At 49.8% G+C, this 11,557-nt stretch overlaps 1 protein-coding gene across 1 annotated transcript; it reads left to right on the plus strand.

Annotated features, from left to right (window-relative positions):
- The first annotated feature begins 2,029 nt into the window (after positions 1–2,029).
- Positions 2,030–9,167, plus strand: LOC118594570. The gene is made up of 9 exons (XM_036204505.1): positions 2,030–2,158; positions 2,489–2,717; positions 2,972–3,099; positions 3,667–3,818; positions 3,933–4,415; positions 4,500–4,878; positions 5,365–5,697; positions 6,982–7,104; positions 7,239–9,167. The coding sequence occupies exons 1-9, from the start codon at positions 2,030–2,032 to the stop codon at positions 9,165–9,167; spliced, it is 3,885 nt and encodes a 1,294-aa protein (XP_036060398.1).
- The last annotated feature ends 2,390 nt before the right edge of the window (positions 9,168–11,557 follow it).

Below are 11,557 nucleotides of genomic sequence, written 5' to 3' on the forward strand. Positions count from 1 at the left end.
TTATAACTTTTTCCTTTTTTCTTTTTATTAAAATAGAAAAGGGGAAATATAGTGATATTTTATTTGTATTGAGATGTGATTTTATTTGTATGTCAATAAAGTTGCCTTGAGGTCAGAGCAAGCCAGAGCAGAAGCTGAGCAGTAGTAGGGCACACCTTTAATCCCAGCACTTGGGAGGCAGAGCTAGGCGGATTTCTGTGTGTTCAAGGACACAGCCAGCATGGCAGACACGCCTTTAATCTCAATACCAACTATATAAGACCTGGAGGTCTGTACAAACAGGCAGTGACAAGAAGGTCATGTGGCTGGGTTTACAACCAATGAGAAAACAGAACAGAAAGAAGTAGGTCTCTTGTGGAGAGGAAGAACGGCAGAAGCAGTGAAGGGTAAGGTTTTTAACTCTGCAATCGGTTCTGTGTTTCTTATTTAACAAGCCGGATACATCTACATATATTAAATGTAGAAAGCAAAAGGCTAGTCTTTATTTTTAATATGAAATATATTAAAAGTATAAAGATCTCAATTTAAGAAGTATAGATGACAGGTAATAAGCATAGTCCTTGGGAAAGGATTTTGCCTGGCATAACCTTAAATTACCTCATATAGATAATACTAATTTTCTATTTATGAAACCTTATCAATAGGCTATGAAAGACCTTTCATCTTCTTGGACTGATTGTGTCTCACATATAATATTTAAAGGATAGTAGAGTGAGTTCTCAATACCAACTGAAAGACCCCCCCCCGACACCCCTATAGTAATACTATGTTTGTAAGGAACAAAAGACAGTTCCAGGAAACAGAATGGCCCCACCACAGCCCAGATAGCTATTAAGAAATGTTGCTCAACCCTTTGATTGACACTGATTGTTCTCAGCCAAACCTTCGTCAATGCCCTGTTGTGCAAACCCCCTAAGAGCCATTGGAAATTCCCCAGCTTGTGAGATGAGGCACGTAGGGGAACGAAGGAATTCAGCTAGAAGGCAAAGGTGTAGAGATAAGCAGGATGTCAGGGACAGACCACCTGGCGTCAGTACGGGAGGAATTCTAGATAGGGGTTGAGTCAACACACATATCTGGTTACCAAGGAGACCCACAAACCGCCCTGAGCCTGAGTTCACGCCCTATTGGATTTATACTTGTATACTCGCGCCTCGCTTTGTCCAATTAGAGCTCTGTAACCATTCGCGCCTTGTTTGAATTATCCAATCAGAGCCCTTTGACCAATGCTTTCTGCTTCTGTACCCGCGCTTTTTGCTATAAAAACCCATCTCACCAACCCAGAGGCGCGCAAGTCTTCCGAGAGGCTTTGTCGCCCAGGTACCTGTGTTTGAATAAACCTCGTGCTGTTGCATCTGATTTGTGGTCGCTGCGTGCTCCTTGAGACGGGGGTCTCACCTGAGGGGAGATTCCCTCCGGGGGTCTTTCATTTGGCGAGCCAGCCAGGAGCCAGAGACCCTCTACTCACGGACCACCAACCCACCATCAGGAGGTAAGCCGGCCGGCCTCGGTATTTGTGTTTAAGCTCGAGCCGTCCTGTGTCTGTTTTGTCTCTGTGCTGTCTGTTTCTGTGTTCGAGTTCTGTTCCTGCGCAGCGTCCGGAGGGACCAGGAAAGGAGGCGGACAAGGCCTGCCGTGAGGCCGGGCCGCCTGATTGTAGTGCCGGGAGAGGAGGCAGGCAGACTTGTCGTGAGGCCGGGCCGCCTGAGTCCCGCACTAGGGTATCTCCCCTAGTGCCCTGTATCGGGGTGAGGCTGAAGGGGCTGACGAGCCCGGACTTCGCTCACCAACCCTGGAAGACGTTCCACGGGAGTCTGAAGTCCCCTTTGGGGCACGGTTTTTCGGGGCCTCCCAGGTATCCGAGGGATACGTGGTGTTGGCAGGGGACGGAGGGCGCAAACCCTCCCAATCCCCGACCGAATTCTTGCTTTCGGTTTTGCGCCGAAGCCGCGCAGCGCGATTTGTTGTAACGTCTGTTGTTTGTCTGTTTCTTGTTTGTTGCCTAATTCTTCTTTATCTAGACACCAGAATGGGACAAACTGTCGCTACGCCCCTGAGCCTCACTCTTGACCACTGGTCGGACGTAAAAGGCCGTGGCAACAATGAAGGAGTCATCATCAAAAAGAATAAATGGACCACCCTCTGCGAGGCCAAATGGGTTAGGATGGATGTCGGCTGGCCCCGAGAGGGCTCCTTTAACCTCTCTTTGATTTCACAGGTTGAAGGGAAGATTTTTGCCCCCAAACCCCACGGGCACCCAGACCAGGGCCCCTACATAGCCATCTGGAGATCCCTGGTAGAAAACCCATTTCCATGGGTCAAGCCTTTCCTCCTAGGTCCCTCTACAACCCCTTTGGCTTCTCCCCCGCCCTCCACACCGCCTGCGATTTCTTCCTCCTCCTTATACCCTATACTTCCCCGCAAAGAGGCTCTCAAGCCTTCCGTCCTCCCCCCGACCCCGACTCTCCCCTCATTGACCTCCTAACAGCTGAGCCGCCGCCTTATCGCGCGGCACGAGCCGCGCCAGCCGCGGGACCGGAAACAGGGACGCCGGCCATCGGAGGGGCAGCAGCCCCTGAGAGGATGGCAACTAGCAGGAACACAGGGGGGACCCCGGCTCCCTCACCCATCGCCGGTCGCCTTCGGGTCCGCCGGGATGACACCCCCCTGGAATCCAAGGCCTTTCCCCTCAGAGAAGGGCCTGGCCGCCACCTCCAGTACTGGCCATTCTCGGCCTCTGATCTCTATAACTGGAAACAATTTAACCCCCCGTTTTCCAAAGATCCCGTGGCGTTAACCAACTTGATTGAGTCTATCCTAGTGACCCATCGGCCAACCTGGGATGACTGCCAACAGCTTTTGCAGACCCTCCTGACTGTGGAGGAGAAGCAGCGGGTGTTCCTGGAAGCACGGAAGCTGGTCCCTGGCGAAGATGGGAGACCTACCCAGCTCCCCAATCTCATTGACATAGCTTTTCCCCTCACGCGCCCAAATTGGGATTATACCACCGATGAAGGTAGGGGACACCTACGTCTCTATCGCCAGTTGCTCTTAGCGGGTCTCCGTGCCGCTGCCAGGCGGCCCACTAATTTGGCCCAGGTAAGAAGCACCATCCAGGGAAAGGAGGAGACTCCAGCCGCATTCTTAGAAAGGCTAAAAGAGGCTTATAGAATGTACACCCCCTATGATCCAGAGGACCCAGGGCAGGCACCAGGAGTTATCCTGTCATTTATCTACCAGTCGAGCCCAGATATCAGGACTAAGTTACAGAGGTTAGAAGGACTGTCGACATTGAATCTTTCGGATCTGTTGAGGGAGGCAGAGAAAGTATTTAACAAGAGGGAGACTCCGGAGGAAAGGGAGGAAAGGATATGGCAGAAACAGGATGAGAGGGACAAGAGACGACACAAGGAGATCAAGACACTGGCCGCCATAGTGTTGCAGGGCCAAGGCAGAGAGGGAGTTAGGATGGGAGAACGAAGGCGACCCCCCTTGGAGAAGGACCAATGTGCATACTGCAAGGGAAAAGGACATTGGGCTCGGGAGTGCCCACAGAGACCACAGGGACCCCGACGACCCAGACCCAAGGCTGTGGACCTCCTTAATCTGGAAGACTAGGGGGGTCCAGGCCAGGAGCCCCCCCCTGAGCCTCGGATAACCCTCAAGATCGGGGGGCAACCCGTAACCTTCCTAGTTGATACGGGGGCCCAACATTCGGTCCTAACCCACACTGGAGGCCCCCTCAGTGACCGTTCCGCTTTGGTCCAGGGGGCCACCGGTAGTAGGAGATACCGGTGGAGGACTGAAAGAAAAGTCCAGTTGGCGTCGGGGCAAGTAACCCATTCCTTCCTACATATACCCGACTGCCCTCACCCGTTGCTGGGCCGGGACCTACTGACCAAATTAAAAGCACAAATTTACTTTGATGAAAGAGGACCCACGGTCACGGGGCCTGGGGGAACCCCTTTGCAAGTCCTCGCCCTAAATCTGGAAGAAGAATACCGCCTTTTTGAGCCTGAGCCCCCGGAAGAACCACCGGGTGAGATGCAGGACTGGCTAGACAGGTTTCCACAGGCATGGGCAGAAACAGGAGGCTTGGGGCTCGCGCACGACCAGCCGCCCCTTGTCATTTCATTGAAGGCCTCCGCAACTCCAATCTCAATCAGACAGTACCCCATGTCTCGGGAAGCGCAGGAGGGGATTAAACCCCACATCCGGCGGCTAATAGACCAGGGAGTGCTCAAACCCTGCCGATCTCCCTGGAATACTCCCCTCTTACCCGTCAAGAAACCAGGTACGGGGGAATTCAGACCGGTCCAGGACTTAAGGGAGGTCAATAAGCGGGTGGAGGACATACACCCCACAGTACCTAACCCCTACAACCTCCTCAGCACCCTCCCACCGACCCATACTTGGTATACGGTGCTGGATCTAAAAGATGCTTTCTTTTGCTTGAGACTGCATCCTCAGAGTCAGCTACTGTTTGCTTTTGAATGGAGGGACCCAGAAATCGGACTTTCAGGACAGCTGACCTGGACCCGGCTCCCCCAAGGGTTCAAGAATAGCCCAACACTCTTTGATGAGGCCCTCCATGCAGATCTAGCCGGATTCCGGGTAGAACACCCAACCTTGACTCTGCTCCAGTACGTAGATGACCTCCTCTTGGCCGCCAGGAGCCGGACCGAATGCTTGGAAGGAACTCAGGCTCTGCTGACCAGGCTTGGGGAAAAGGGCTACAGGGCCTCGGCCAAAAAGGCCCAGATATGCCAGAACAAAGTTATCTATCTGGGCTACACCCTGGAGGGAGGGCGAAGATGGCTGACCGAAGCCAGAAAAGAGGCGATAGTCTCAATCCCCCCTCCCAAGGGCCCTCGGCAGGTCAGAGAATTTTTGGGCACGGCCGGCTACTGCCGCCTCTGGATTCCTGGGTTTGCTGAACTGGCTGCCCCCCTGTATCCTCTCACTAAGCCGGGAATTATGTTCCGATGGGAGGAAGAACATCAACAGGCCTTCCAACAAATTAAAAGAGCATTGCTCGAGTCACCAGCCCTGGGCCTACCAGATCTAACCAAGCCCTTTGAACTATTTGTGGATGAGAACTCAGGCTTTGCTAAAGGGGTATTAGTGCAAAAACTGGGGCCCTGGAGGAGGCCGGTGGCCTATCTATCCAAGAAATTGGACCCGGTAGCCACTGGATGGCCCCCTTGCTTACGCATGGTAGCCGCTATTGCAGTCCTGCTCAAGGATGCGGGTAAACTGACTCTGGGTCAGCCAATGACTGTGCTATCCTCCCATGCGGTGGAAGCCTTAGTCCGGCAGCCCCCAGACAGATGGCTCTCCAATTCCAGAATGACTCATTATCAGGCCTTACTGCTGGACACCGACCGAGTGACCTTCGGCCCCACAGTTTCCCTCAATCCGGCCACCCTACTACCCCTGCCTACCTCCTCGGGGGAGCATGATTGCCTCCAGATCCTGGCAGAAGCGCACGGCACCCGTCCAGACCTGACCGATCAACCATTGAAGGACTCAGACTATGTCTGGTTCACGGACGGGAGCAGCTTCCTCGAGGAAGGGATGAGAAGAGCAGGAGCAGCTGTCACCACTGAGTCTGAGGTGGTCTGGGCCTCGCCGTTGCCGGCTGGAACATCGGCCCAGAAAGCGGAGCTGATTGCACTCGCCCAGGCCCTCCGGATGGCGGAAGGTAAGAGACTCACAGTCTATACTGACAGCAGATATGCCTTCGCCACTGCCCATGTGCATGGAGAAATCTACAGACGGAGGGGCCTCCTGACTTCAGAAGGTAAAGAAGTCAAAAATAAAAAAGAGATTCTGGACCTCCTACAAGCACTATTCCTCCCACGGCAGCTCAGTATAATGCACTGTCCAGGGCACCAGAAGGGGAACACAGCAGTGGCTCGGGGAAACAGGCTGGCTGACCTAACCGCCCGAGCCGCAGCCTCCCAACCACCCAAGGAAGGGCAGCTGTTGATGCTCCTGCAGGGTCACCCGCCGCCTAGCAGAGGCCCTATGCCCTACAGCTCTGAGGACCATGAGCTAGCAAAGAAAATGGGGGCGGAATGGGACTCTGAGAAGCAGGCTTATACAAAAGAAGACAAACTAGTCATGCCTACTTCCCATACTCAATACATGCTCAAGTTCCTTCATGCACTGACCCATCTAAGCAAGGGCAAAATGAAGGCCCTACTGGCCGACGAGGCTTCTGGGGCTATACTACTGAACCAGGACCAAATACTCCAGCAAGTGACCTCTAGCTGTCCAGCATGCGCCCAAGTGAACCCCGGAAAGGCCCACTTAGGCAAGGGAACCCGCCTAAGGGGCCATCGCCCTGGGACTCATTGGGAAATAGATTTCACAGAGGTAACGCCCGGACTCTATGGTTACCGTTACCTCCTGGTTTTTGTGGACACCTTTTCTGGATGGATGGAAGCATTCCCCACCAAGAAGGAAACAGCCAACGTCGTGGCCAAAAAGCTGTTGGAGGACATTTTTCCCAGATATGGGATGCCCCAGGTAATGGGGTCCGATAATGGGCCTGCCTTCGTCTCCCAGGTAAGTCAGAGGGTGGCCAGATTGCTGGGGATTGATTGGAAGCTTCATTGTGCATACCGGCCCCAGAGCTCAGGACAGGTAGAACGAGCTAATAGAACCATTAAGGAGACTTTGACCAAATTAACGCTTGCAACTGGCTCTAGAGACTGGGTGCTCCTACTCCCTTTAGCCCTTTACCGGGCTCGGAATACTCCCGGACCCTATGGTTTGACTCCCTTTGAAATTATATATGGGGCCCCCCCACCTATTGTAAATTTCCTTCATCCTGACATTTCGTCCTTCGCCACCAGCCCTACCTTAGAGGCACACCTCCAGGCCCTCCAGCTAGTACAGAAGGAAGTTTGGAAACCTCTGGCAGCGGCCTACCGAGAGCAACTGGACCACCCAATAGTCCCTCATCCCTTCCAGATCGGGGACTCCGTCTGGGTTCGGCGACATCAGACCAAAAATTTGGAACCACGGTGGAAGGGACCATACACCGTCCTGCTGACCACACCAACTGCTCTCAAGGTCGACGGGATTGCTGCCTGGGTCCACGCCTCCCACGTGAAGGCTGCTAAGGAGATTGACCCGACCAGTGCCAAGGAGTCCACATGGAAGGTACAGCGCACTCAAAATCCACTGAAGATAAGACTCTCTGGTGCCTGATTCTCCTCCTTACTCTTACCCCTCTCCCAACCCTGGGGTCAGGGTCCCCTCACCAGGTTAAAAGGCTCACTTGGCAAGTTATATCCCAAACCGGGGAGACCATATGGTCAACCACAGCCAACCATGCCCCCCACACCTGGTGGCCACCCCTAACTCCCGATATTTGTCAGCTGATAGCGGGCCTGGACGCTTGGGACATTGCTCATTTGAGTCACTCTGACTTCCCGGTTCGCACAGCCCGGTCAATCAGGCCTGGGGGAGGACGGGGCCATGTCCCACAGAGGGGACCGGGATGTATCAATGCAAACACCCGTTGTTCCTTGTCCACTTATGACTTTTATGTCTGCCCCCGTGATGGCCGCAACCGGAAGGAGGCCCATAGATGTGGGGGATATGAGGAATTCTTCTGCAAACAATGGGGATGTGAGACCACCGGCGGGGCCTATTGGAAGCCCAGCTCTAGTTGGGACTTGATAACGGTGTCTAAAAATTATTCCAGCCCCAACAAATGTACAGTCAGCACTGAGGGAACTGTCCCCTTACCAATTGTTATCTCTTTCACTGAAAAGGGCAAGGAGGATAGAGGATGGCAGTCCGGGCATACTTGGGGACTCAGGTTTTATATGACAGGGTTTAACAAAGGCCTGACCTTCAAAATTCAGCTCAAGGCAGAAACCACCCCCCTGTCAGTTGGCCCCAATACAGTCCTCTCAGATCAGAAACCCCCATCCCAGACGGGACAGGGTAAGCAACTCCACACTCCCACTATGTCACCCAATATGAATGTTCCCAACATAACTGCAGCCCCAACAACTGCGGCCCCCGCCAGGACCCGCCTAGGGACAGGGGATCGACTCTTTGGTCTATTGCAAGGAGCCTATTCCACCCTAAATGCCACCCAGCCTGACCGAACTCAGGAATGTTGGCTATGTTTACTCTCTCTCCCTCCCTACTATGAAGGGGTAGCAATACAGGGCCCGCATTCCCAGCTGGACACCCCCCCAGCTCGATGCCTGGGAGAGACCCAACATAAGATGACTCTGTCAGAAGTATCTGGACAGGGACTATGCCTGGGGAATCCTCCCCCATCCCATCGTAACCTCTGTAATACCACTATGACCTCGGGAACCGGATACTCCATTGGTCCTAATGGAACTTACTGGGCATGCGACACGGGACTCACCCCCTGTGCATCCTGGTCAGTACTACAAGGCAATGAATCCAGCTTTTGTGTATTAATTGAACTGTTTCCCAGGATAACCTATCATGAGCCTGAGGACATTTATGCTCAATTTGAGATGAGACCTGCCCGAACCAAGAGGGAACCTATGTCCCTGACCTTAGCCGTTATGTTAGGAGGTCTCACTATGGGGGGAATTGCGGCTGGGATAGGAACAGGAGCAACTGCCCTAGTTGAAACTCAAAACTTCCTGCAGCTCCAAGCCGCCATGAACCAGGATATACAGGCTCTGGAGGAATCTATAAGTGCCTTAGAAAAGTCCCTAACCTCTCTCTCTGAGGTAGTACTCCAGAATCGTAGGGGACTGGACATCCTGTTTCTACAGGAGGGGGGACTATGCGCCGCTCTGAAGGAAGAATGTTGTTTCTATGCTGATCATACAGGTTTGGTCAGAGATAGCATGGCGAAACTCAGAGAGCGGTTGAAGCAGAGACAGAGATATTTTGAAGAACAACAAGGATGGTTCGAGGGATGGTTCCACAGGTCCCCATGGCTCACCACCCTCATATCGACCATCATGGGCCCCCTACTGATTCTTGTGCTTATTTTGATGTTCGGCCCTTGCATTTTAAACAGACTCATCCAATTTATTAAGGAGAGAATTTCGGTGGTTCAAACTCTGGTACTAACTCAACAATATCAACGACTCCATCAGTCAGAGACTGAACCACCACCCCTGGCCCCTCACCTTTATGCATCCCAATAAATGAAAGATTCCATTTAGTTAAAAAGAAAATGGGGGAATGAAAGACCCCCCCCCCGACACCCCTATAGTAATACTATGTTTGTAAGGAACAAAAGACAGTTCCAGGAAACAGAATGGCCCCACCACAGCCCAGATAGCTATTAAGAAATGTTGCTCAACCCTTTGATTGACACTGATTGTTCTCAGCCAAACCTTCGTCAATGCCCTGTTGTGCAAACCCCCTAAGAGCCATTGGAAATTCCCCAGCTTGTGAGATGAGGCACGTAGGGGAACGAAGGAATTCAGCTAGAAGGCAAAGGTGTAGAGATAAGCAGGATGTCAGGGACAGACCACCTGGCGTCAGTACGGGAGGAATTCTAGATAGGGGTTGAGTCAACACACATATCTGGTTACCAAGGAGACCCGCAAACCGCCCTGAGCCTGAGTTCACGCCCTATTGGATTTATACTTGTATACTCGCGCCTCGCTTTGTCCAATTAGAGCTCTGTAACCATTCGCGCCTTGTTTGAATTATCCAATCAGAGCCCTTTGACCAATGCTTTCTGCTTCTGTACCCGCGCTTTTTGCTATAAAAACCCATCTCACCAACCCAGAGGCGCGCAAGTCTTCCGAGAGGCTTTGTCGCCCAGGTACTTGTGTTTGAATAAACCTCGTGCTGTTGCATCTGATTTGTGGTCGCTGCGTGCTCCTTGAGACGGGGGTCTCACCTGAGGGGAGATTCCCTCCGGGGGTCTTTCACAACCAGGCAGGAGTGATAATCACACACACACACACACACACACACACATGTATATAAAACATGTTATATATATAACATATATAACATGGTTATCTTTTTGTGCTTATTAATGTAATCAGTAAAAGTAATATACTCTCATCATTTTTCAATTTAAATAGACATCTTTCATATGAATTTAAATAGACATGTATTAGTTTCTCATTACTGAGAGAAGTTCATCAACAGAACAGGTGAACATTATCATTTGTGTTTAGACAGATCAATTCTTATTTTAGTGAGTTTAGCTCATTTAGTGAGATGTTTTTTAAAAACACAAACAATTCTGTATTCTTCATTTCATCTGTGTTGTTTTTTTACTTGTTAAATATCCCATTCTTATATTAAATATAATGTCCATATGATATATGTTGAAGGATCCAATAGAAACTTTGGGATTCTGAAACATTTTGTTTCTTAAAATTGGCTGCTTCTAGGGTATCTGTTCCAGTTGTCATGGCAAATTCCTGAGGTTCTTCTTGGAACAGAGTACAGCCCCCATCACCAGGTGGTCTAAGATGGTGGCCCTTCCCTAAGATGGATTCTGCAAAGTCAAGTCTAGGCCTTCACACTAGTCTAATAATTTTAAGTATTTGGGTCTTTCTGTTATGTTTATTAGTTTAAACCCATAAACAACTTGAACTTGTCTGTAATCACTATTGAGTAGCCAGTATGTTGCTATTTATATATGTTGACATCCGTATTAAATTCAAAGTTGTGCTCTCAATAATATGGGAAAACAGTATTTTGAAAGTGCTTGATCACTACTAATTGTGAAAGTTTACAGACATTTGTCATTCTTAACAATGAAAGAACAATGTGGTGACACATGTCCATAAAACCATGGTTTGTACTCTAACACAGTCAATGATATTGGCTTCAGTTAATCTCTTTCTTTATACAGGAGGCATGTACAGGAGGCAGTTCTACTTGGAGTGAAACCAGAAGTCAGGATAACACTTTCCCTTTCACCAGCCTCCAGGAATGTGGTCCTATTTGTCTTGATGATTGCATTTCAATAGGATGACTCTAATGTATTTGAGAAAGACATTCCTGGGTCTTAAAGCTGACAAAAGCCTTATTTAACATTTTAAAAGGTTTGCATACATTTCAAAGAGACAGACAAAGTGTGTTCAATTAAGAAGTTTTGCAAAGTTACTGCTCTAGGAAGAGAAGGGCTGCAGAAGGTCTTCTCTGATTTTAACAAGAATAATTAAGGTTTTTATTTTTAACTTGTACTTGTCTTGAAATTTATGTGCTGTGGGTTAAAAACACTAACAAAGAGCATAAAGTAGAAGAAAAGGTTGTGTTACAGAGTTATATAATTAATTCAATGAATATTTGAGAGTGCATAAAAAGAGCTTTCAATAAATTATTCTTAATTTTTCTCGTTCTCTTGTAAACTAATGAACTAGATTGCATGGTATACAAGTTCATATGGATCCTAGTATTAACTTTTCACTTCTAGATTACCATTATATATGGTATATTCAGAAAAATTACTGTATGGAAACTTATTTATTTATTTATTTATTTATTTATTTATTTATTTATTTTGGGAACCACAGTGCAAGAGAAATAACCCATGTGACAAGGAACTCCAAAAAGGAGTTTA

The sequence above is a fragment of the Onychomys torridus genome, chromosome 13 (genome assembly GCF_903995425.1).
Source record: "Onychomys torridus chromosome 13, mOncTor1.1, whole genome shotgun sequence".
Classification (NCBI taxonomy): Eukaryota; Metazoa; Chordata; class Mammalia; order Rodentia; family Cricetidae; genus Onychomys; species Onychomys torridus.

Bases quoted from the DNA above. Each gene is read 5' to 3' on its own strand.
- LOC118594570 (XM_036204505.1), top strand. From the start codon at position 2,030: ATGGGACAAACTGTCGCTACGCCCCTGAGCCTCACTCTTGACCACTGG. The intron at 4,416-4,499 runs GTATACGGTGCT...TTTTGAATGGAG, and splicing joins CTCCCACCGACCCATACTTG to GGACCCAGAAATCGGACTTT. The intron at 7,105-7,238 runs GTCCACGCCTCC...CTCCTTACTCTT, and splicing joins TCGACGGGATTGCTGCCTGG to ACCCCTCTCCCAACCCTGGG.